The sequence below is a fragment of the Vanellus vanellus genome (assembly GCF_965231255.1).
Source record: "Vanellus vanellus genome assembly, chromosome: 1".
NCBI classification, from domain to species: domain Eukaryota; kingdom Metazoa; phylum Chordata; class Aves; order Charadriiformes; family Charadriidae; genus Vanellus; species Vanellus vanellus.
Window position 1 is genome coordinate 129,227,461 of NC_138905.1, and position 26,990 is coordinate 129,254,450.

The 26,990-nt window shown below is 36.8% G+C and overlaps 1 protein-coding gene across 2 annotated transcripts in view; it reads left to right on the top strand.

The window, feature by feature from the left end:
• The window catches only part of DMD (dystrophin), a gene marked incomplete at both ends in the record, with an annotated part of 1,177,430 nt that overhangs the window by 391,649 nt on the left and 758,791 nt on the right, over nucleotides 1-26,990 (top strand). For both annotated transcript variants that reach the window (XM_082480534.1, XM_082480533.1), the window contains 7 exons: nucleotides 1,039-1,126; nucleotides 8,371-8,612; nucleotides 10,000-10,180; nucleotides 18,818-18,963; nucleotides 20,518-20,730; nucleotides 24,636-24,749; nucleotides 26,333-26,488. In XM_082480534.1, coding sequence (XP_082336660.1) covers nucleotides 1,039-1,126; nucleotides 8,371-8,612; nucleotides 10,000-10,180; nucleotides 18,818-18,963; nucleotides 20,518-20,730; nucleotides 24,636-24,749; nucleotides 26,333-26,488 — 1,140 coding nt within the window. The remainder of the gene's footprint in view (nucleotides 1-1,038; nucleotides 1,127-8,370; nucleotides 8,613-9,999; nucleotides 10,181-18,817; nucleotides 18,964-20,517; nucleotides 20,731-24,635; nucleotides 24,750-26,332; nucleotides 26,489-26,990) is intronic.

Sequence of the window (26,990 nt, forward strand, 5' to 3'; positions counted from 1 at the left end):
GTTATCTTCCCATACACGTCATATAGGATTTGCAGTGGCATATCCTTTCGTATGTGTGCAAAAGTGAAGGACTCTGATTTGTGGGAGACTGTGTTAGTCAGGATTTCTGGGAGGTATATAGCCTGGGGTTTTTTTGGTATCAAAAATGACTGCGGCCCTATGCTTCTTTTTGGGGCTTCTGATTTAGAGCTTCTGAATTACACCTAAATTGCACAAGTAAATTAGTTTTAAATCAGTGGAATGACTTCACGGTGCTAATTATGAGATAGCATTGAGGGGCTGTCAGATCTAAAATGATTTTGCTTTCTCTCTGTATTACTACCAACCCAAAATGAAATGAGAAACTTAGATTCCTACTATATGCTGAAATTTTAGCAGCTAACCTTTACCAGCCATTACTAGCTAGCCTGAATGTGGGTGAGAAATTTTTGAGTACAGAAGGTGAATTGAGTGTATTAGATACAATACATAACTAGAAGTCTGTGTTAATTCTGCGGTTAATTCTCATTCTTACTTAGTAGCTCATATATAGTTGTCTGCTATGTGTGTTCATGTATATGTTAGAAATCTACTTTAATATGCATTTTAACAGGGGGGTTGCCATCAAAAAGATAAAGTAAGCAATCAAATGGTATATGGGTTCAATACTGCAGCATGGTATGAAACCCTGTGATTCGGTTAGCGTGCTCAATTGTTGCTGTTATCAAGAGAAACGAGCAAATCTGTTCTTCCACAAGGAATTTCTGTTGAACATATGTTTTTATTCTGAAATATTGGGCTTTGAATAGCTCTTAATTTGTATGTCTCTTATTTGTCAACGCTGTCGCGTTCTGATTCTCAGTTTATGTATTTGACTTTATGACTGACTCCCTTCCTGATGGTATCTGGTACTTGCTGCTTTCATTGCGAATCAGGAGGCTGGCAGGGCAATATGACAGGTTAAATGGTCTCGAGAAATCAGAAGACATCCCTGAGATTAATTACCTACTTCTTCCAAATCCCTCTGTTGAAACACTCACCTTTCCTGTCGTGCTGCAGGCCATCCAGCGAGAAAAGCCTGAGAAGTACAGAAAACTGCAAGATGCCAGCAGATCAGCTGAGGCCCTGGTGGAACAGATGGTGAATGGTAATTACATGGGAGTTGATTTAGATAATCTTCTTAGGGATTTGATAAACGCACAGGTTCATATTTATCACGAGAATTATATTAGCAAATACTGTCTAAATGGAACAGTAAAGTAATATTACCGTATATTCCTTTTATTGTTCTTGAATGGTAAATCTGTTAATTAGAAAAGAGAAAAAAAAATTACCACTTTAGTAGCATGAAAAGAAATGTGCGTAAAACGTGCTCACAGTAACGGACTGTATATTAACAATCTGTTCTGCGCAGAGACTTAAGTTGTAATCTTATTTTCTGAGTATGCTAAGCTTTTGAAGGTACATTAAGTGATCTGAGGTAGAAAGCTCGGAAGGCATTACTCTCAACAGTTTGAAAAAAGCGCTTTCTGGCTTATAATATACAGTGAATGTTTTGTAATTTTTTTTGCTGTAATGTTCTGTATCATAGAAAATATAAGATTTTATTGGGTTTTGGAAGAGATTTTTGGTATTCGGCTTTTCAAAGATAATAAATGTCAAAACTTATACAACTTTTTAAAAAGAAAATTAGTTGTAAGTTTTTTATTTTTATTATTGATTAAACAAATATTCTGTTATGTCATTCTTTTGAACTTCTAGATTTTTTAAGAGAAAAAGAAAAAACAAAGAAAGGTAGATGGAAATAAAATTGTAAGTCATTATTATCCTTCATATTAAAGGATGTCTAACTTTGTGATCAAATATTCAACACGGGCCAACATCTGTCATACTGGTATGATTACCAGAAATATAGATTTTGACTGCATTGAGATTCAGAACAAATCTTTTATATTAAATTGTTATAAAGAAGAACCAAGAATTTAATTGCTTAAAATTAAATGCTTTGAGTTTGAGGTACTAACTGGCCAAGCTAAACATATTTGATGGAATGCTAAGATTATCTTGCTGAAGTATGAAGGTGTAATATTTTAAAAGAGACCATATTTAATGTGTGGGGCATATTTAATTACTGTAACAACTGTTGCAAGGGTTCCCTTCCTAATCTCAGTGAATATACTAAAGGGAGTCTGATAACATTTGCGCCCTCTTTGAAATCATTTGGGCAGTTTTCCATGGCCGATCATATAAAAAATTCTGTCGGTTTTTTTTGGACATGTTTTCTGCCTGGGAGAACTGGTTGTACATGACTTTTAAGGGAGTATTTGAAAGTTGCGTGCTGCCACATCGAGGTTGTTATTTTGGGTGGAATCTCTCTATGGCACATTTAGCAGTGCCCCGCTCTTCCTTTGGCAAAATGCAAACTTGCACCTCAAGAATTCCAGCTTCAATTTCTTTGGACTATATAGTACTAATGTTGGTTTTAGTTGCAGAACTCACTAGCACATTATATGTTAGTTTTCTGGTACTTTACTACCTACCAAGTCCAGTGTCAAAGTAGGTTAATATCCCATCTTAAATATTCTCATGTGATTTCAACTCAAGGTTCTCTTTTTTCTCCTTCAGTCCATGGACCCATGCTTGTTCATGGTCTATAGATGTTGTGATCTTGACTGTGGCCAGATATGCATATAAATATTTCCAATATCTCCACACCTTTTTTTTTTTAGGAAGCACATCTTCCAGTTGGGGTGCAAGCACAGGGTAAACTAGCTAAACCCCCTTGACTTTGTTTCCTATCAACTGCTCTGAGCTCTATATCATGCTATGTGTCGTGGTAGCCTTGGTAGCAAGAACATTCTAGCGAGGATGACAGGTTAGTTGCCCATAAGAATGAAGGTCCCTTTTTAGACATGGTTTTAGGGAAGAAACAATTCCTTTGAAAAAAGAAACTGTTCCCCTGGACTTGAAGCCTAAAATGTCTGTGGGACTTTCAGCTTCTCCACTGCTGCAAAGGCAGTTTGAAGAATAGTGTATGAAATGGTTAACTAATTCGGTAATCCCCACCAGGTGGGAGTGGTAGAAAGTAGAATTAAATAATTAAAATTAGTTGAGGAGAACTGTAACATGATTTTAACAAAGAATTTGCAAATGGACTATCTTGCGAGGTGTTCAAAATTACGCTTTGAGAGTAGAGGAAGCTAAGTGCTATGTTCAGCCTTTGTGCTTTTAAATACAGTGCATTTTCTATTTGTCTTTTCTTCCAAGTCATTATGATCTAATGCAATTGCAATTAATGGGGTTATCTTTAAATTGGTATTGATCTAAAAGTTATGTAAAAAAAGAAATTCCACTTTAAACCTACATCTCAAACTGTAGTAAACTTATGCAGCTTTATATTTTCCACAGTAATTCAACCCAGTTACTTTAGTCCCTGTGTGGCTTGTGGAAATGAATTTGGGACATACAGTCTTCATCTCTCTTACTTTTTTTTTTTTTTTTTTTTGGTTGATTTCTGGATTCACTAAGAACAAGAGGAAAGGATATAGCATAGAAAAGTTTTGCTGAACCTCCAAAATAAGGTTCAACAGAGCAGATTGACTATGCCTACATTACCTTCCTCTTCTAATGCTGGAACTCTTCCATAACACGGGAAGGAACTGGAATTGATGTGCCTTTATGGATTTGTGGGAGACAAGCAGTTTAACAACTAGCGGAGGATAGATGTACTATGTTATCTTCAATGAAAAACCTTCTTAATTACCACAATCTACAAATCAGAAATGATGATCTTCCCACCTATATTCTGCGTGGTACTTTCTTTAGGGAAATCAGTCAGTGATGCAATCGATGATTGTCATGCATTTGCAGTGTAACCTGTAATTAAAAGACTACACAAGGCAAAGAGATTTAAGGCATAGATCAGTTGTGATGTGAAGCGATGACAATTGTAACTGCACTGTTATTTTTTTACTTATTGTGTATCAATTATATCTGGATTAATAATGATTACACTCAAGATTCCAATTATGCTATCACTAAATTCTTGGCTTTACTTATATGTAAGATGTGCTTCCTCTTTGCTTTTAGACAAGATTCTGAATGTTACGGATGAAGACCTCTGGTGGATTATAAGAGAGAGTTCAGAATGGTGCTGAGTGTAATTGTCGTATCATTTGTATTTATTTTCTTGCTTTTATTTTTACTGTGGTAGGAGAGGGAATAAGTAAAAAATAGGATTCAAATTCTGGAGAGAATTGGATTGGTTTATTTAGTTTCATTTCCTTGTTCCTTAGCACAGAGGAAAATATTCTGAGGAAGCATATTTATACACCATTCTTGCCTTACGTGACTGCTTTCAGCCATTGTTAGCAAAAGTATTTTGCACTAGAAAGAGCTGCCATGTCACACAGTGCAGCTATTCTTGTGTTCGTAAGCAGTGTGTCTGAATATTGCCATTTGAAGGACTTTTACCATCACAGGGGAAATCATTGATGCTTTTGCTGGATGATTCTTTACCCATCCACCCATATTCTACGTGGGCCGTGCTCTGCCTCTCCTTGCCCATGTCTTTAGGGAAGTCTGATGATTACAATCAATGAAACCTTACTTCTTCTGACTTCTTCTGTGTAAGAGAGTTTCTAGGAAACAATTCTATTCTGCTTTTCTTTCCTAAATTGTATTCTAAAATAAAATAACAAATCTGTTGATGCATGAGTGAAGCATGTAGCATGTTAAACGGACACTTGACTATTATAGTAGTTTAGAATAAAATATATAGGGCATCAAAATGAGTACTCAGAATTTTGGTAGGCAGCATTAAAGTGAATATAAATGAATTTGTTGTGATAAATCGTGTCATTTTTAAGTGCCACTGTTCTGTGGAAGAAATATATTATCTTGTGAGTTACCATTTCACATCCACCTATGAGTCAAAAGCTATAAAAACATGGATAATATTACATTATTGCATCATAGAACCATAGAAAATGATAAATGCACCTAATAAGATATACTTCATATTAAGTGGCAATTCCAAAGTACTTGCATGTAAGGTGCTGCACAATTAAAACTATTCAGACACAATTTGTTATGTGCCATACACAAGGAAATAAAATTAATGGATTCACTTCAGATAATGATCTGTTTCCTCTGGGTACAGTATATTTATTCACTGATTATATCAGAAGCTTTTAGAATATGAAACACAAAAAGATTATGAACCATTATTACTAAAATAATATTGGTTTACCAGAGAACGGCTTTTATATTGTTTCTTTGCCTGCTTGTCAACTTTTGGTATATCTTGCTGCCTTGAGTGAAGCAGAGTAAGGGGACTGATTTTAACATCATGAATGAAAGCTTGTGGTTGCTAAAGTTGCTGAAGATCATGAAGAAATCAGTACTTACCATGGAAGTAAGTTTCAAATTCTTGATTTTCACCAATTTAACGGGCAAATAAAACCATTATAAATTATGCCCTCATTGCATCAACTACTTAAATAGTTAATTTTCTGTTTGATGGAGGACTAGCTTTCTTCAAAAGAAGAAAAGATTTGACATATTTGCCCAAATGATTTCAAGTGCAAGCAATGGCTTTTTCTTGCATCCATCTGGAAATGACATACTGACATGTGATAGACAACTTCAAGTTACCCAAGTGGACTGTTAATCAAGAATTTAAAAAATGCATTCTAGGGAGACTTTCAGATGGGTTTTCCATTCAGTAAAGTACTGTGTTGCCTAATGGAGGTGCACCTCTACAGTCTTTTGCCAAACGTGGCTCTGCATACTCCAATCTCATACTGTCCACCTCAGTTGCACAAAGAGCAAAAGCATTTTTTTGTTCATCTTTGCACTTCTGGAATCACATTTAGACTCAAAGTTTAGATAATAAAGAATACAATTAAAGAAAGTTGAATAATATTGGGTATTTGCACACATTTAAATCTTATATTAAAAGGGACATATGAGTGAAAAGAAGAAAAGAGGATCTGATGAATCTAGACTTTCATCTGAAATACGGTCCTCTCTAAATCCTTGAAGAAAATATTACAGTGAAAAGTATTATTATGTAAGGAGAATCCATGACTATACTTCCCCTGGTAATCATAATCTTGCCTAAGGGTACTTTGGAGACTGTGGCAGCTGAAAAGAGAGGAAAGGAGGAATAAATAAAAGTGATCTTTTTATAGCTACTCTGCCAAACTCACAGGCAGTGTCTTCCAGGTTCAGAGAACAGAGCGGCAAAGATATCGGCTGTCTATTATGAGTATACAGCATTTTTATAACCAAAGTCGCAACAGGACCGAAGCAATTCTTGAAATATAGCATTGTTAAAGGCTCATCTTCTATATATGTGTTTGTTCTTGCTGGTGGTAAGATTCAGTATCTATGTGCCTGGTCAGCTCTGATTGCTGTTATTCAGGCATGCTACGCCATTCATGTTCATGCTGCCTCTTCACATATTACTATATGTTCATTTGACATTACACTTTAAGAAAATGTAGTTATGCATACCCTATCTCCAGATGCAAACACATGCACATAAAAAACCAGATCACTATTAGATTTTATTAGGATGTGTCAAGTCTTTATGCTTTAATGCTCGTGTTATACCCTTGCTCAGCCTTTAAATTCTGCGCCCCAGTTTCCGGAGTATAATGTGTATGTACAGCTGTTCCAACCACCACAGTTGCCATTATCTCCCAGTAGTACTGGGCTTCCTATCTTTCTACATTTGTGCTTGTACTTTTTGAAATCCTGTACAATTTGTTTGGTGAGGGCAACATCCTGTAAACAAAGCATGTCCGAGGAACCGCTATCAGGTACTGCACAGTTTGTTTCCAAGTGGGCCGTCTCCAAGCGACTCTGAATAGAATAGCCCTGAGCTGAATCCACAGTGGGATTGGCCAGAGAACTACGATAGACATGATCCCAGATTATCATGCGTTGTAGTCATTCCTTAGAAAATTTTATTATAATAAATTTCAAGTACTCTTTTTATTTAAGGCATTTAGCTGTAATTAGGACTCCACTTCCTATGTCCTACCTTCAAAAATTGCACATGAACTTTACTATTTTTTATCCTTGATAAATAAATTTTCCTGCAGATTGGGAGTACAGGTTGCAAACAAGATCAACCATATTGACAGCGTATCAAAAATCATGAAAGAATAGCACTGAAGGCTTTAATCTCATTTGCTTTTAAACAGCCTAAATGTCATTATTTTCATAACCAGTGAAACACAAGCTATGTTTTTAACTAGTCTATGGCTAAGTGATGATGTTATTAAAAAATTTCTTAATCATATAGCATTACTCAGTGGATTGAGAAGTTTATTAGTTTTGAAATCAAGATCAGTCCTATTGCTATGTGTATCATTACATGTCATGCCAGTAAAAACAGTTAGGGATTACATTTAAACTTCCTCTGAAAAATAAATGAGATGCTTATGTTAATATTATTTGGAAATCAACCTGAGTTCAAGTTTCAGAACAATTATAAACGATGTTATTGTAAGACCCCTTTGCTTATCTTTTATATGTATTGACTTACTTTCTTCATAGAGTATATGGAGCTCTTTTACCTTTAAATGCTCCTAAATAATTGCCTTGTCTCAAATAACTAAAGTCAGCTTTCTTTTATAAACTTTAATTTCAGCATGATTATTAAACAATAGACAGAAATAGGCAAACTATATAGAGAAACCAAACCCCGTATGAAAATAATCGTAGAGAAGTGTCATCTACGGTTTCTCAGCTCTTAATCTTTGCTTAGTGTCTACTGCTGGTCACTGTTGGGGACACGGGATTGGCCTAGATGGAGGTTTGATCTGATCATATATTTATTCCTCAGTGCTTATGACATTTCTAAAATAACATGTAATGCAAAATTTAAGGGTGGGTTTATCAGAAACATCAAAATAACTGTGGAATATAGTTCCCGCTCATTTAAATTTTTTTTTTTACTAAAAAAAAAAAAAAAAAAGAAAAAGTCTTGTACATTAAAATCTAATTACAGTCCAGATGTAGTTTTCAAAATCCAGCTGTCAGGCATTACCTTATTTCTTGCAACAGTTTTATTTAGCTATATGTGTTGTATCTCTACTTTCTGCTCTATTCCCATTCTTGTACTTTAATGCACTTTATAATTGATTCCCATAGCAACAAAAGTATCCTGGCAGCAACTTAAAATATTTTTTAAAGGCTTTCTCCACTAATGTGCAACATCTGTATGTTGAGAACTGCTATTTGATGATAAATCATTAACTGGATTTACGAGCTCTCAAATACAGAAATTGAATTGTTAAATTATTTTACATTTATTCCTTTCTTTTCTTTGTGACATACTTATCTTTAAGTGTTGAACTTCTCTTATTTTCTTTCTAGAGGGTCTGAATGCTGACAACATTAGACAAGCCTCAGAGCAGCTGAAGAGTCGCTGGATTGAGTTCTGTCAGTTGCTGAGTGAAAGACTGGCATGGCTGGAGTACCAAAATAACATCATTGACTTCTACTCCCAGCTGCAGCAACTGGAGCAGACAGCAATTATTGCAGAAAACTGGCTGAAAGCACAACCCGCACCAGCAACAGATCCTGCTACAGTAAAAACTCAGTTGGAAAAATGCAAGGTTAGAGATTCTTCTCCAAGTTTTTTAGGATATTGTGCTTCATAAATGTTCCAACAAGGGGCTGGATTATGATCTACACTATTTCAATATAAAAGTGGAAAATGGACTTCTTACCTTTCCAACGTAATTATTGAAAATATTCAAGGAAAGACTGGCAAAGAAATAAAGAGGCAATAAAGCCTAGCATATGGGTATTAAAACCTCTGCCCAAATATTAAGTTATTAAGATAGTTAGATAGCTAAAGGTAGGGAATTGTGCCCCAAAACTCTCTTCCCTTTATTTTTCCTGTAAGAAACTGTGTCTTTGATTCTTCGTTAAGAAACTGTTGCTCATCACCTCTGTCAGAAGGATCTGGGTCAGAAAACTGTCTTCATGGTCAAGTCCAGAATTCTGCCACTGCAGACCACTTTACTTGTTACATACCCTGCATTTTGATGTGTGGAGTATGGAGGAATATCCTTCTGTCATCGCATGGTAGAATTGCAATGGTTGTACAAAAACGGTCACACCAGTCCCCTAGATATTTTCATTTGTGTGCTGCACCATCATAGAAATTGGCTTAACTCTTACTGTAGATAACTGTGGGTGGAGATCACTTATAAGCTAATATTGTTTGACAGGAATGAATTATAAACTGCGTGACATACTTGTACAAGTTTGACTTAATGCAATCTCTGGCTCCAACAGCTCTCAAACTGAAAACAGTGGTTGAAATCCAAATTTAGATCTACGCTGTTACTTCTGTTTTCAGGCATTTCCAAGCTGGCTTTGGGCTTACAGGGTGTCTCTCTTTTCTTGCAGAAAGCTTCTCTTACAGTAGCTCTACTACGAACTGTATATTTGGCTTACTTTCCTCATTTCTTTTTACTTAGCTGTTGCAAGTTCCACAAGGTCTCCTGAAGCTGTAATAGTACAGCCCCAACTTGTAATGTGTCACTGTGGGGCTGCTGGAAATCACTGTGCGTCTTCACCTCTCCTGTTCTATTTCATGCTATTTAGCCTGTATATAATCTGACAGAGATGAGTCCAGGATTATGGGACATGTGGAGTTTTTCTCTTCCCAGCTCCACGTGAAAAGCGTGCTTCTTGGGCGTGGAATTTTAATGTACCATCTACCTCATTTTCTTTGAGCGTTACGCTACTAACACGATAATGTTATGTGAAAGGGACTTTAAACAATGGGAAGAACATCGTATTGGGAGCAGAGGTATCGATTTGTGAGAAATTATTAAAAATGTTGAGTTTGTGGTTATTGTAGCTGATGTCGTTGGAAGCAAAACAGTCATGCATTGAAACAGGTGCATTGAAACAGTAGTGATTTCGTGGCACTAGTGATTTCATTGGTTGGACAGGTTTATCTTGATGTTTTTTTGTTTAAAAATGCAGGATGAAATCATCCGAATGTCAACCCTTCAGCCTCAAATTGAACGGCTAAAGGCTCAAAGTCAGGCGCTCAAAGAGAAAGAACAAGGGCCGCTGTTTCTGGAAGCTGACCTTGCTGCTTTTACCAGCCATTTCAAACAAATACTTGCTGACATGCAGACCAGAGAAAAGCAGCTACAGACCAGTAAGTGTTCATGACAAAAAGTCAATTTGCCTAACTAACATGTAAAGAATAGGCGTATATATTTTGCTTCCCTGCTTTTGTATTTGCTGTTGTCATGCTAAACCAGTAGTACAATTTAGGTGGTCTTTTTTTGCAATTAAATTATTCTTTCAGAATTAAAATTAAATTTTTCTTTCAGAAATTTTCAGTGTGTTATATATATATTTTATAGTAATGAGAAAACAAGAAAGTTACACTATTCAGAAGCAAAGGTTATACTCATTGTGGTTCTACCATCAGATCTCCTCTTTTTAGCATGTTTATGGACAGATTCAGTGATATTTTTTGGCAACATAAAACTCTCTTTGTTTAGTCAGGTTATGAGAAAGGGCTGCATACCTCTGTCAGTAGAGAGGGGAGAGATTTTAATTGCAGGAGTGAATCTGCTCTAGATTTTCATAGAATAGAAATTTAACTCCATAAAGCTTATCAAAGAGAGTAGCTACATTAGGGTATCTACTTTTTCATCATCTGGCGAACTGTTCCTTTTTTTCAACACAGAATATATGACTGCTAGTTATAACATTATTTACAATATTTGTAATAAAATGCATTTTTCAAAAGGGGGAAAATGCTATACTGAAATAGAAAGTTGACTTTCTTATTACAGGTATGCAACATGTTGGTGACTACTGTACGCTTTCAGTATTTGATCATGAAATTTAAAATAAAGTATCAGATACAAATATAAAACTATTTTTTTCTCAACAGCAAAGAGATTATTTACCCCCTAAATCAATGTTATCTGTAAATGACTGTACTGTTTTGAAATTAGACATAGTGCTAGCTCCTTCTAGTGGATCTTTATAGTATTCCTCCTAAATTCTTTCGTGAAGAAGATTGGCATGATTCCCTTTTTAAAGGCAGAGTGTTTTTTCAACAACACTGTATTATCGTGCTGCTCTGGTTATTTCCCACATGTGCACTGATGCAAACCGAAGAGGTGATGGTGCATAGGAGAACTGAAAAAAATAACATGCAATTCTGCCATAGCATGTGATGAAAGAATGACCTGTAGAAATTTGGTGTCAAGAAGTGTAAAGTTTATCCATGACACTTAAGTCAGGCCATATGATGGATAAGATTTTAAAACTTTTAATGCCATGCTGATTTATATGATGAAATCAGTTAGCACTCTGCCAACAGGAAAATATGGTAAATGTTAGCTTCTTTATGATTTCTTCTATATCCAGTTTTGTGTAATTGCTGGTTTTGCCTCACCCAGTTTTACTATAATGAGACCTTGTGAACGAACCAGTTGGTTAGTCCTGTAAAATGAGTAGTGTTCATTGCCTGAACTGTAATGCCACTAAGAATCATAGAATCATAGGGTTGGAAGGGACCTCTGGAGATCATCTAGTCCAACCCCCCTGCCAGAGCAGGGACACCTTAGAGCAGGTTGCACAGGAACGCGTCCAGGCGGGTTTTGAATGTCTCCAGAGATGGAGACTCCACCACCTCCCTGGGCAGCCTGTTCCACCCTCAGGGTAAGGAAGTTCCTCCTCATGTTTAGGTGGAACTTCCTATACTCGAGTTTGTGCCCGTTACCTCTTGTCCTGTCACTGGGCACCACCCAAAAGAGCCTGGCCCCATCCTCCTGGCACCCACCCTTTAAGTATTTATAAATATTGATCAGGTCCCCCCTCAACCGTGTTTTTTCCAGACTAGAGAGACCCAATTCCCTCATTCTTTCTTCATAAGAGAGATGTTCCAGTCCCCTAATCATCTTGGTAGCCCTATGCTGCACCCTCTCCAGCAGTTCCTTGTCCTTCTTGAACTGGGGAGCCCAGAACTGGACGCAGTACTCCAGGTATGGCCTCACCAGGGCAGAGTAGAGTGGGAGGATGACCTCCCTTGACCTGCTGGCCACACTCTTCTTGATGCACCCCAGGATTCCATTGGCCTTCTTGGCCACAAGGGCACATTGCTGGCTCATGGTCATCCTGTTGTCCACCAGGACTCCCAGGTCTCTTTCTACAGAGCTGCTCTCCAGCAGGTCAGCCCCCAACCTGTACTGCTGCATGGGGTTATTCCTCCCCACGTGCAGCACCCTACACTTGCTCTTATTGAATTTCATAAGATACCTCTCCGCCCAACTCTCCAGCCTATCCAGGTCTCTCTGTATGGCAGCACAGCCTTCTGGTGTGTCAGCCACCCCTCCCAGCTTTGTATCATCAGCAAACTTGCTGAGGGTGCACTCTATCCCCTCATCCAAGTCGTTGATGAATATATTGAACAGGACCGGACCCAGTACTGACCCCTGGGGGGTAGGGGCTTTGGTGAAGTTCTTCCTGGCTGTAGCTGTTCATTCCCACTCCTGTGCTGCAGTATGCTCCTCCAGTGTCCTGGCCAGCTGCAGAAGCAGCTGTCCTGAGGTGGCAGTGTGGAACAGGCTGGGGAGAGTCTCCTAAACTGCTGGAGAACAGAAGTCCCCAAATGAACACTTTATTGAGCCCTGGTCTGTTGTTATTATTTTATGTGACTGCTCTGTATCACAGGCGCTTCATCTCTAACGGTTCATCTGTCAAGATAAGACCGTTTTCTCCCATACAGTACATACCTGTAGTGATATTTTAGGTGAGATTATTATGTCAGTCATATATTCAGAAATTTTATACACAGTTTTGTCTGAACTCTGCTGTAGATATGGACGATCATGCTTGGGAAACTGTATTAGGTCTAATCCTATTTCAGGAATGTCTTATGAATCAGAAAATGTGGGGGGAAAAAAAAACAACCAACCAACCAAACAAAAGAAAACAGCCAAAACTGAAGCACAGAAAATTTGGCTCTTTGAGTCTGAGTTTCTTCTGTTTTCTTCAATGACTATTTTTCTCGTGTTGAACAGATGGAGAAAAGGCCATATCCCCCGTCTTTATTTTAGCCTTAGTTTAATAGAAATGTTGAAATTTTGCTAAATCTTTTTAGATATTTCTATCTTTGCATAAATTATTTGCAATTATTTGTTTTCTATAGGTAGAAAAATTTCTTAAAGACTGAATGATGTTTTGCAGATCAGTGGTAGTATTTTCTCCTTTTTTCTTCCCTGTACATATAACCTACATGAGCTAGAAAGATTATTTTTCTTTATTCATCATTAGGGGTTTTCTTATGTATAAAGGATTTTTGGTTCATCATTAAGGGTTTGGGGGTTTCGTCTTGTGGGTTTTTTTTGTTGTTCCATGACTCCATTATCTTTTCTGATGGATAAGAACATTTAGCTATTTAACATTTAGCTATTCTGTTTTCTAAGGCGCTATTTTCCCCAGAAAAAAAGTTTTCTCTAGTTCTAGGAGATTGTATCCCTCAAATATTTTTTGTTTAGTTGGATTTGGGTGGGGTTTTTTTGAGGAGGTTGGTGGTTTTGGTTTGATGAGGTTTTAGGTTCCGGACAGCTTAGTGTGCAGCACAGAGAATCTACTAGATTTCTTAATAAAGTATTATTAAAGATTAACTGAGACTTTCTCATTTTTTGTCTCCATGATCTGATTAGCATTTCCAGTTATAAAACCTAATTTAAAGCCAATTCTAAAAACCATTTGGTTGGTTTTTTCACTGTTTTGCAATGTTGTTTATGAAAGAAATACACCCTCATAAATATGAGGGAATACGACCTTGTTTTTCTTACTTTGTAGAATGTCTGTATATCCATAGGTAATTGATCCTTTTGAAGACTGAGTATCCATCTTTCCATCTCTCCCTCCTCCCCAAACACATTTAGTCATTTCTAGAATACTGGTATATAGAAAAAATAGAGGTCAGACAGTGCTTCAAACTATTCAGGAATGTACACAAGGGAGCGAAATGGACAATCATGGCAATAATTCAAATATGAATAATGTGATTTCTCAAGAAAGTTCTTAGTCTTATAATTGGCCTGGTGAAGAATGATGGGTTGAACTTTATATTTACTTCTTTCAAAATTAACTGCTTCTGTGTCAGAGAGATTTCTCGGAAGCAGCTTGGTCAGCCGCCCGTTCCCTCTCAGCACCGGGAGAGCTGCGTGTCAGTGTCAGGTGAGTCCTCCCTGGCTCACGCTGCTTCCCAGGTGGCAGCTGATTCATTCCAGCACTCATCTTGCTCTGTGACTGGACCAAACTCCACTAAGTTGCTTCTGTTTTTCAGTCTTGCTGCAGGGAACTCTTACCCTTTTCCATGAGAGGCATTCCGATATATGTTCTCCGTTTGACAAGACTGTTCTTCAGAGGGGGTTTGAGGAGAGTCATTAGATTTTCTTTTTTCAAAAGTAACTGAAAAAAAAGGTTTTGTGGCAAGTGAAATTAAGAATATAAAGATGGAGATGGCAAAGGAAAAGTCATACTTATTTCCATTTTTCTCCGCTTCATAAATTCATACACTACGCTTTCCTTTCAAATTCTGATTTTAGGATCAGTAATTCCCAAAGGTGAAGTCATTGTCATTGGTATTATTATTATTGATGGTGAAACGTTCATCTGCATTGAATTGATGTTTCTCCTGTTAATTTCAAGAAGGACTTTAGAAGGTTTTTGCCTTCTATATCATGTCAAGATCCTTTAGACTTTTTGTTTATCCACTCCATGCTTGCAGTTACTTTGCACGTACACCACTTTTCTCCCTAATCTGCTTGTACAGTATCTTAAAGAGGGTTGCATTACATAAGCTCATGCAACTCAGTCTTGGTATAATCGTGTAAGACATCAAACCATAGTAACCATAATAGTATGACGACTATTTGGAGTTTTAGTCTGTCATTTCTCTGCTTTTTCTTAAACTTTGATCTTATTTTCATGCTCTAAATACCTTAAAATGGGTTATAAGTGACAGTGAAATTGTTGTGATATTTATAATAATCTTTCACCAATCATTGAATACTTGAGTAGGAAAGGTTTTAAGCAAGTGTCTTGTAAATTTTGTAACTGTAAGTTTTCTTAAGACCTGAACTATGATTTAGTAGCAATAATATTCAACGCTGTTTGGTTTTGAGGAATAAATTTTGTTTAACTTTCTCTGAATGTGCCTTTTTTTGCTGAAGGTACTGTTCCGATGTGTGTGAGAAAATATTATTTTAATAAGTAACATGCAAGTAATTTCATTTTTCTTTTGCATCCATTTCCTCTGATATTTTGTTTTTTATTTAAATAAAGAGCGAAAGGACAAAGCAACATGTGAAATGAATGTGTATGAGATAATTTCCTCTACCCTGTAGCTCACTTTATCTTTTTTCTCCGTGATAAAAATGAAAATTTATAAGGATGGGAAATAAAACCACTTAAAATTTTGTATCTTGTAAAGATATTTACTGTTACATTAGATCTTGTAAAACTGGACAAGGGCTTCCCTTCTATTTCTTTTAAGAGGTTAATAAATAAGAGACTTGGAAGTGTTAAAGCACTTGCAGAACATTGATTATGTATTATACAAAATTCCTTATGATTCCACTTTGAGAGTTTCTGGTGAAAGATGTGGGAGAAGGGAATCACAACTTTTATGAAGTCATCAATAGAAAGACTTTGATTAATAGCTTCAAGTTCTTGTATTACAAAATGAGCAGAACAAAGTCGTGAGAAATTTAGAGTGGTTTTAAACAGTGCAGTTACTGCTGAGGAGATTTTTACGGGAAATACATTCAATCCAGTTCATTCATTTCAGGGAATAAGTCTTTACTGAAATGATCCTATAGATTATGTGTGTTGTCTTTCTTCTTTGACAATGATGTGATGAACAGGGGGATTTGTCCTGACTGTGGGAGATACACGTTGCATCATATCCGGTGTATTCTCATTTCATTTCTGTTTTGGGAAAATATTTTTGACTGGAAAATCTGGTCACAATAAAAGGAAGCTGGGGCAAAAAATGAAAATAGAAGGTATTTTACTTATTTGGAAAGCTATTTTCACATGCTTAAATATTCCCACTTATTAAAAATATATCCTAGCCAAATATCTATCTGCATGTTGTAGTTCCAAATTTAAGCACTTTCTCTAAAATAAGTATGTAAGTGTAAATGTGTTTCCCTGACAGTTCTCAAGGGTTACAATGTTAGTCACACCAAAATGCATTCCCTACAAGTGTAATAGATTAATGCAACAACGGTTTCCTATTATGGGATGGGAACTGTATTCTGATATTTCACAGTAGCACATTTGTTTTTTCCCCTCTGTGGCATTTTGCTACAGTTCTCTCATGGGCGTAGCTCAGCTACAGCTTGGGTTGCAGACATGCTATATCTTTCTGACTACCGGTTCGATTTTTCATATAATATAACAGAGTCCATGTTAATGCACTCTGCTTACCATGTGGACTTTAATCCACAAATATTAGTATGGTATAGCATATTTTACGATGAAAATAAACAGGTCTGGATGTGTGTCTATGTTATGAGCACGGGGAATGTAGAGCTTCATACTGCCCACAGAGAGACCGTAAATGTGTTAGATTATTTATACAGCTAAAATTAGGTAACGTGAATCCCACTGTAGGAGTTTGACTGAATTCTCACCACTGACATCATAAGTTGCAAAAACGATATAGGTTCTTCTTAAACGTCATCTGAAAAGATGTTAATGTGCTTCCTTGTGGATGAAAAGGCTGCCACATTATCTAGCTTAAAAAAACCCAAACAAACAACAAAACAAAACAAAAACTCGATCAAACCCCCCCCCCCCTTCTGAATTAAAAAAAAGACAAAACAAAACCCAAAAAAAGAAGCCCCAAGACCTCTTATCTATGCAAAAGGCATTGAAAAGTAGTATTTCACAACTATCAGTCTGGAAAAGTGAAGTAGGAAAACTATTGTTTCACTGAACTTAAAAGTGCTTTTTAAAGTGAATATTTATTAGCCAAATTGGAAAGCCACTAGCATGATTATATCAACATCTGTGATCCCACTTGAACTCTTATTCAATCCTTCAAATAGTAGAGAACATAATTCATTAAAATCGAAAAAAAAAAACAAAACAAAACAAAACCAAAACCATTTTAAGATTATTGTTATTATTGGCAAACTTTCAGGATAAGAGTTTTATGCAGTTTGGTGGAGTTTGTTGTAACAGCAAATCTTGTCGTTTTAACTGTTCTGTGGTACTCTTCACTACTGCTGAAAATAGCTGTTATTTTATATAGCTGCTTGAAGTCATACATTAGTCCTAAAATTTTTATTTTGTTTAAAAGGGAAAAATAATTATCAAGGTCAAACACTAAATCACAATACTGAACTCCATTTCGTATTTCTACATAAGGCTGCAGATTAAGAGTTGTGTACTCCTTTAACATATTTAAGCTGTTAAAATTTATTTGGTGTGATGTGTTTAAATGCATGTTCTATTCTAAAGTAGGAATTGTTTGGATTAAATGACTCACAGACAGTACAAATCTCACTAAGAAAATAAATTTAAAATAAGAAAATAGATTTAAAATGCTATTTGACAAGATGGAAAATTCTGTTTCCAATAATGTATTACTGGTGCTTTCTGTGTAAAGAAAATACGTCGCAAGGGAAGAAATTCTTGTCTTTCCTGGTACCAAATCCTATCTTTTGTGAAATCCCAGATGTGTGTGATAAATCAGATCAGCCAAGATTTTTATGAGGAAAGCATGCCGTACAACGTGCATAATCCATAAGAGAGAGATCAAATTTCCCTGATTTTAGTAGGTTGTTATGATGCCTAACTGAAAATGTAAGGTTTTTTCAAGTAGCATCCTGTTGATCAACTAAAACATTAGATTAATTTCTGAGGTACATTCTTCCAAGCATTGCTGTATGAGAGTGTAAGCGAGCTTGTACTTAAAAACTGTGCTGTTTGTCAAAATTGCTTTTTGGACAGCTATATCATTTTTCAGTACGATTCTTCCTGAAACACCAGAGGCACACAGGATATACAAATAGGTGTAACATTTTTTTGAGCTTTTATATTTTATATACTTCATTATTATGTGGTACAAGTTGGAAATGTTTCATTTCCAACCAGCCATGCATTTGTCTGTACTTTTCTCAATGAGTGTAGAAGCAACTGTTGTTGAGGACAGAGGGAGTATCTCTGCTAATGAGTTGCTCATGTGTGTACCAGATGCTGTCTATTTACAGCAGCTGTAATTTTGGCACAATAAGCACAGTTCAATAAAATTCAGCTTTAATGCAGAAGAAAGATTAATTTTCTAAGCTTTTAACAGATGTCTTAAACAGAACATTTTACTTGAACAGAAACATTAAACACACAAACATGGGCCATAAAACGGAATGCTATTTCTGATTGCATTTCTGAAATTAGATTTTTGGGTTAAGTACAATGGTTTGTCTGTTGATCTCTAAACACACATATTTAAACTAGTTGTCTTGGCTGTATAAGTTGTCATGTGACCAATAGCAAGAGAGTCAAATGACACACAACTGATAAAAGGACAGAGGTATCACAAGCATTAGAACGAGTGTATTCATTCTTTAAAAGTTTTCCAAAATTCTTGGACAAATCTGATCCTGACATACTGGGCTGGTTGCAATCTGTTGCAAAATAGCCATTGACTTCAATTGGGCTCGGTCTTTTAACAAACATCTGTCAGCAGACCAAATAATGAAGCACAAAATTATTTCCTTTCCTTTTTGTTCCCCATTGAATGTAGTTTTTGACAGTTTGCCTCCCGCACGCTACAAAGAGACAATGAGCACTGTACTTGTGTGGATCCAGCAGTCAGAAGCTAAACTCTCCATGCCTCAGGTTGCGGTTGCTGAGTATGAAATCATGGAGCAGAGACTCAGGGAGCTCAAGGTGAGTGGTCAGGCCGTGGGACCAAATGTCTCAAAGGAATAGTTTAGAGGAACAGAATGCAAAATTGTCATGAGTCTGCTGAAGCCTAAACTACAGATCTTGAGTGAATGATACCCATCTGGGTTTTAGTGAAGGTCTTTAGGAGAAGGTGGATACTTACTCTTATCGATTCCTAAAGTTAAAGGACTGAAAGTGTTCTTGACCTTTTAAAGCAATTATATAAGATATTGAACATATTAAGGAAAAGCCTTTGTTTGTCCCCATGACATATAAAATATTGCTTTGACAATAGCTCTGATAGTTAAGCATAGATTTAGTTCATTTCATTTTCCAGTGCTGACATGGAAACGACTGTGATTTGCAAAATGCAGCACGAGCTTTGTCAGATCTCCTGTTGGATTTACAAGGAGACACAAATGTGAAACATGTTTTGCCAGTGGGTACAAACCTCCCCTGCATTTCAATGTTTGATATTATTCTGCTATTGGGTGGCTGATGAGCATGTTGTTTGATGCAACTGGTAATGAACATGCAGAAATAAAAAGCAGGATATAGAAATGCTGTGGTTTAACCCCAGACGGTGACCAGGCACCACGCAGTCCCCCCTGGTGGGCTGAGGGAGACAATCGGAAGAGTAAAAGTGAAAAAACTCATAGGTTGAGATAAAGACAGTTTAATAGGGAAAGCAAAAGCTACACACACAAACAAAGCAAAACAATGAATTCATTCACCGCTTCCTGCCAGCAGGCGGGTGTTCAGCCATCTCCAGGAAAGCAGGGCTCCGTCACGTGTAACTGTTACTTGGGAAGACAAACGCCATCATTCTGAATGTCGCCTCCTTCCTTCTTCCCCCAGCTTTATATGCTAGGCATGATGTCATATGGTATGGAATATCCCTTCGGCCAGTTGGGCTCAGCTGTCTTGGCTGTGTCCCCTCCCAATTTTTTGTGCACTACTCACTGGTGGGGCAGAGTGAGAAGCAGAAAAGGCCTTGAGTGCTGAGCAACAACCAAAATCACCAGTGCGCTACCAACACTATTCTCATCCCAAATCCAAAACATAGCACTACACCAGCTGCTAGTAAGAAAGTCAACCCCATCCCAGCTGAAACCACCACAAGAAAAAAAAGTTAGATGCAGCAAATTTGGGCTAAGAATTGCCCAAGTTTTGAAAAGATACTAAAATCTTTAAATCATAGAAGCAGTTCTAAACTTATTCTTTTTCTCCATGTATAGTCTGATTCTTTTGAAAGTGTAACCATTAGGGCCATAGTAAATTCCTATCTCAAATTAACGAGGTGTCTGTGAATCACCTCTATTAACGAGTAGAAAAATGTCTGATTATATTCTCAGTTCAACTAAAAAAATCAACTTTCTAGTTTGTGTGAGAAAAGCAATTCCAGATTGCTCAGTAGAATATGTCATTGGATATTTTAGCAAAGGTGACCTACAGTTTTTGTTTTCAGTCCTTTCTTCAGCAGTCTCACCTATGTTTGTGGAACAAAGAGAATTGCCCAACACGTGATTGGGAATTCTATTTCCTTCTTGTTCATAGGTTCTACAAAGTTCTCTGCAAGAGCAGCAAAAAGGCCTGAACTATCTCAGCACAACTGTGGAAGACATGTCCAGGAAAGCCCCTGCGGAAGTCAGCCAAAGATATCGATCGGAGATTGAGGTGATCCTTGGCCGCTGGAAGAAATTGTCAGCACAGCTGGTGGAACATTGCCAGAAACTTGAGGAGCTTATGACCAAACTCCAGCGATTCCAGGTTAACCAAACTTTTTCAGCCTCAACTACTGCGTGGTGGCTCGTGGCTGTGGGACTAACACAGAACACATTTACACACCTCAAGAAATAAACACCAAAGTGAAATATAAAAACAGTACATAAAATGTAGTAAAATGTTTGCTTGACTTTGGTGGGTCCAAGATTTTACTTTGAATTCTGATTTTGTGGCTATTTCTGCCTATGTTGTTTCAATAGCAAAACTTAACTTTGATTTCAGTGAAATTACTAATGTTCCTCTACTTACTTTTTCAATGTAGCTGAAGTATTTTTTCACGCAACTGAAGTAGCTGTAACCATACTGACTTTAATGAATTCTCTTACATAAGTAAAGTCATTTGTAATAGGGTAGTATCTTGGCAGCAGCTGCCAGAAAGCAGAAGTGCACGTGACTTACACATTGTGAGAATTTCAGGTATTTAGGGTGTCAGCACCGGAACCTTACATTGTTTTTCTCATTGTGAGGCTCTCCTATTTATACTTATTTATAAATCACATGTATCAGCATTACAGGGGATGTCTATGACTTAGATGTTATAAGGTTTAAAATAGGTCCATTTTGAATATATTCCTGTTCTATTTCTATATAATTTCAAGGGACAGGTTTCAGAGGAATTCAGATCAACCAGTCACAGAAATTGAGGAAACATTTTTAACTTTTTTTTTTTTTTTATGTTTTTCTCCTCACCCCCATGCAAATGAACACTTGCGTACTCATGGAGGATATTGCAAAGAAAATTCTGAAGGTTGAGGTCCTGCAACCATACTCAAAGCTGTGTTCTCACAGTGTGTTTCTTCTTAGTGTTGTCTCTCTGTATTTCTTCTGTTTACCACATCAAATATTTCTGTCCTTGGCTTTGGTTTGCTGGTAGTGGAACATGATATATGATTAGCTCCATATTGTGAATTATAAAACAGTAGCATGTGAACTGTAATTGTTATTTTCAGCTTAATTCAATAGAGTTGTCTGGTCAGGAAGAAATTTTCTGTCAAAGTCTTCTTACACTTCTGCTTTGTAGAGGAAAAAAACTTTTTAGAGACGAAAAAAAGTACTCATTATTTTGTTACTCTTCATCAGTTTTTAGATAAGCAAAATGGACCAAAAAAAGGAGGAAACATTTTGTCAGTACCATTTATAATTTAGCTACTGAAAGGCCACATTGCTCTAAATTTTAACTTTGGCTTCAGAGCTACATCTCTGATGTTTGAAGCTGGCCACGAAATGAAGTTTAATGGTACGGTGGGATAACCTTGGCCAGCAGCCAGATGCCCCAGCTGCTCTCTCACTTCCTGTCCTCAGCAGGACCGGGGGAAAAAATAGGATGGAAAAGCTCTTGGACTGAGATACAGACAGGGAGATCATTTACCAGTTACCATCATGGGCAAAACAGACACAACTTGGGGAAGATTAAAATAGGTTTGGGTAATGAGAAACAAAGACAAAAATTAAAACACCATCTCTCCCCCTCCCTCTTTTTCCTGGTCTGCACTCCATTGCTATACTCCTGTATCTTCTCCCGCCAAGGAGTGCAGGGGGGTGGGGAATGGGAGCTGTGGTCAGTCCATGCCAGCTCCTCTCTGCTGCCCAGTCTTCCTCGCTCTTTTCCCCTGCTCCAGCGTAGGCTGGAGTCCTTCAGGAAATATTTGCCCCTGTATGGGACTCTGCATGGCCTGCAGCTTCAGTTAGGGTACATGAACTGCTCCATTGTGTGGTCCTCCACAGGCTGCAATGTGGATATCTGGTCCACCATGGACCTCTGTGGGCTGCAGGGAGACAACCTGTGTCACCATGATCTTCACCACAGGCTGCAGGGGAATCTCTGCTCCAGCAGCTGGAGCGCCTCTTCTTCTTCACTCACCTTGATGTCTTGCAGGGCTGTTTCTCACTTTTTTTCTCTCCTCCTCTGCCTGTTGGGCATTTTCCCCTTTTCTTAACTGTATTATCACTAGGTGTCACTAGGTGACTATGGGTCAGCTGTGTCCTGTGGCGAGTCCATTGAAAGGAGCTGGAACTGGCTGTGTCCAGCACAGGGCAGCACCTGATCTCTCCTCACAGAGGCCACCCCTGCTCCCGAAACCTTGCCACATAACCCCAGTATAAATAGGAAAACTGAGAAGTGGTTTTATCGATAGTATAATGAAATATTTACAATTGCACAAAACAGAGCAATACACTTTGCTTGAGAAATTCAAACTTTTGTCTCTCTCCTCCCCCCCACTCCCCTACCCTGCCCGGATATTCTGGATAGAAATTTAGAGGTTCCCTCACTGCTCTTAAAATCGGAAAGTCCTGAACATCATGACCACCATGCTCTATAGAGCACATATTTTTAAAGCTATGTGAGCTATTGTTGCGTACAAATCTTAGCCTTTATATTTATTGCTGAAGTCACTGTAGTACACAGTTAATATAAAAGTCATTGTCTTTTCAACTCCTTGAATGATTTAGCTTCCAGGTTATTTTAGCTGTTGCCATTTATGGAAAGTGTCAGCACGGGATATGATGAAATGAGTGTTGATAAATAAAATGCATTTACAGTCTGATTCAAAATGCAAGTCATATATTTGATCCTCATTGGTAGCTGGAGACCAATCTCTTTTTAAGTAAATCCCATCAGATCTATATTTTGCGGCATTAATGAACTACATTTAAAATATTCCTGTAAAGGTATTAAAATTTCATCACGAAATATGATTCTGAACTATTTTTAATGATTGATAATGGAATGCACAGTAGACATTTAAACAGTGTTTTGGTAATTGCCATTCTGAAGCATACTTTTAATTTCTGTATGATTATTTTTATTAATTCAGTTCATTCACCATGGTAGCCTGACGTTATTCAACACATCAAGCACATTAGGAAAATGTTCCCTTTGGTTATCTATCTCATAATAGTTGCTAAGGCATTTCTGTACACAGTTTAGGGCACAGTTGGTATTCTAATGAAATGTCCTTTCTTGTGCTTTAATTCAACTTTTGCATTCAGCATATAATATCAATATGTACTTCACTTGATGAAAACAGTTTGATGAACAAATGCTTCATAATTTGCCTTTCAAATTTTTGCCATTTATAATTTTTATTTTAACATCTGCATCTAATTGTTTACATAAGTGGCGTTTTAAGGTAATTTTAAGTGACATTATTTAAATTTCATTCTGCCTTTCAAGGTATTAGGTTAGCTATGTGATGTTGCTTGGGACTGGTAGCGTTCCTACTTTTCAAGCATTTGCTGTTCAACTTTTTTTATTAATTGCAAGGGTTAATTAAAGGCTATGGAAAGCAAATTACTGATTACAAATATTCTAGTGCTAGAAAGAGTAACTGAGAATCAGTCTCTGAAATAACTCATTGAGTCATTATATTATTTTAGTTTCTGAAGTGACTGTTTCAATTACTGTTTCAGTTACATTAATGTTTTTTCATTCTGAGCAGTAAGGGAGTTTTTCTGAGTTGTGTTCTGGGAGAGAAATAAGCAATAGAGCACAAAACTTCCAAAAGGAGCCTGAAATTTAAATTGAAGCATGGAAAGATTTGATAGGCAAAACTAAGTTAATAGCCATGTATGAGTAGTCTGAAGCCATACAAGGAACCCATGCAGCATCTAAACACAAATTATCTCTGGAAGGCACAAACTTGAGAGCCAGAAAGTTGCCTGCTCGTAGACACATTAAACTTGGGCAGAAATGGTCAGAGTGCAGGCTACAGAGCCAATGACAGGCCCAGATAAAATTGGGTTTGCTTGTTTGCTGTGCTTGTATTTTTCAGACAGTTCAATAATCTTGAAATTGCATTGCGATGAGTTTTAGTCGTAGTGCCAGGATGAATTACACTATTGCCAGTCAGGTTCTGTGAGATGCAACAAAATGTCTTTTTAATAAACAGAATGACACTAAAACACTGAAGAAGTGGATGGCTGAAGTGGATGTTTTTCTGAAGGAAGAGTGGCCTGCCCTTGGGGATTCAGAAGCACTGGAAAAGCAACTTGAGCAGTGTACAGTGAGTGTTACCTGCCTGCTTGGCAATTATTCAGTTCTTCTCTATGTGCTTAGCTTATGCAGAAGTTACGCAGATTATAACTGTTCCTAAAATAAATTCATGCTGTAAGGGGGTTGTCTTCTAGAAAGTATTTGAACCTTCTGCATTTCCTGGGTTTGAAGGAAAATTCTCTTAAAAAATGGGAAACGCTAATACAGAGAGGAGGTATAAAGTGACTGTATCATTATGTATTTATAGCAGGAGCAAAACAGAAAAGAGGGTACTTGCAGCAAATAATAAGTTAGTAGCCTTAGAAAGATAAATGCTTATTTATATATATTTATATTAAAAAGATAAATGTTTATTTACTTTGTGGAGTTACAAACATTGCATATGTATTTGTTATAAACTGTATAATCTGTGCTGGAAGATCTTTTTCTGTATCTATTCACACGCATTTACAAGCTTTTCTGACTGTACTGAAAGAACTTGCAAGTATCGTAAGTTATATCCTCTTTTTTTTTTTTTTTCCACTAAACTTACAAGTTCCAGTGTTTTGTCCCGGCAGAGTTTTAAAACATCATGAAGTATTGATACTTCCATCACAGGGTTTACAAATTCTTCTGCCTATCTCAACAAATTGCATGAGTGCAGTGAATCTTGTAGCCCATGATAGTCCCTGTCTATACATTCAGTGGAATTTATGAGTTCTGCAACTGTTCTGGCAGGATGTATAAATATTATTAAACGTAAATACATATTGATTTTACAGAACTATGAGCTCCTCAGACTTCCTTTCTTACCCCTTATTTAAATAAAAAATATTATAAATTAGATAGGACAGCTCTTGCCTCTACAGAGTAGTAAGTTACATGTAACTCCTTTAAAATCTGTAACTTGAATTTATGAAAAGTTTGCACAAATATTAGCCATTACTGTCAAATGTATAATAAAGCCACCAAAATCTATCATTTTTTATATGTTTACACTTCCAGCTTTTTCTACTGTGTAGGAAGCCCAGGTAACACCTGCAGCACTGCAGAAGGCCTTAGGAAATAAAAATGGAGGTGGCAATTTAGAACTACCTCCAGGCTTAAATAATATTGAACCAAATATTATTGTTATAACTAGACATAATCAGAGAATATTACCATTCGTATCATTTTAAGGACGTTATCAGGTGAATTACCAAGCAAGGGTAGGTAATGCTGGCATAGTTAATAAGATGGATTCACAAACAATTTTCCACCGTTATGATGGGATGCTCTTGCACAAATGGGAATAAAAGATCTAGCCATTGTAATAGATAGAATATATATAATACAACACTATTCATGTGTATGTATATAGTATATACATAACATTTAAAACTTTGTTATCTGTTTTGCAAATGAACTTTATCTGATATAGAATATCTTACCACATTACAGCTGCTCATTCCTTTTTTTATTTATTTTCATAGTTAAGTCTGTAAACTGTGCTCATTTGACTTGAGATCTGGACCAAAGATATGACAGAATCTCATGTAAACATGTTTTGGTAGAGATACTAGATCTGAAAAATTTTGTTAATGTTGCTTTCCTAATCTTCTTCTATTCCTTTAGGCTTTAGTAAATGATATCCAGACAATCCAGCCCAGTTTGAACAGTGTTAACGAGGTTGGGAAGAAAATGAAGAGTGAAGCTGAGCCAGAATATGCTTCCAGAATAGAGGCAGAACTGAAGGAGCTCAATGCTCAATGGGAACACATTTGCCAACAGGTATCAAGTCTCAAGCTGTGACTGGTTCATTTTAAATTAATAAACAGATTTCTCATTGGCGGAATTTGTTCTTCTATGCATATCCAGTAGAAATGAAACTAAATTTAGACATATTTGGTTCACATAAATTGAACTTCTATTTCTGAAATTTTATTTAGCACGTAGCAATATGTGTAAAGTACATACCTTTATATTATAATACAATATCTTACTATTTTTCTAACAAATCTATATAGGAATATCTCAGATCTTAACAGCAATGTATTTTATGGCTCCTGCAAAACTCGCTCTCTGAAAGTGGTGTATAGGCATTTCCCAAAAAATCAAGTTCTGTATTTAGTCTGTTACATTTTATTTTGTGTTGTCGTACTTGCATGTCATTACTCTAGATGAAATAAGGTGCTAAAGTTGTGCAGAATTCAGAATTCAATAACTTGGAATTAAGAGTATGGGCACATATGCATGTGTGTAAATTACCGTCACCAGTGGTCACATGAATTTG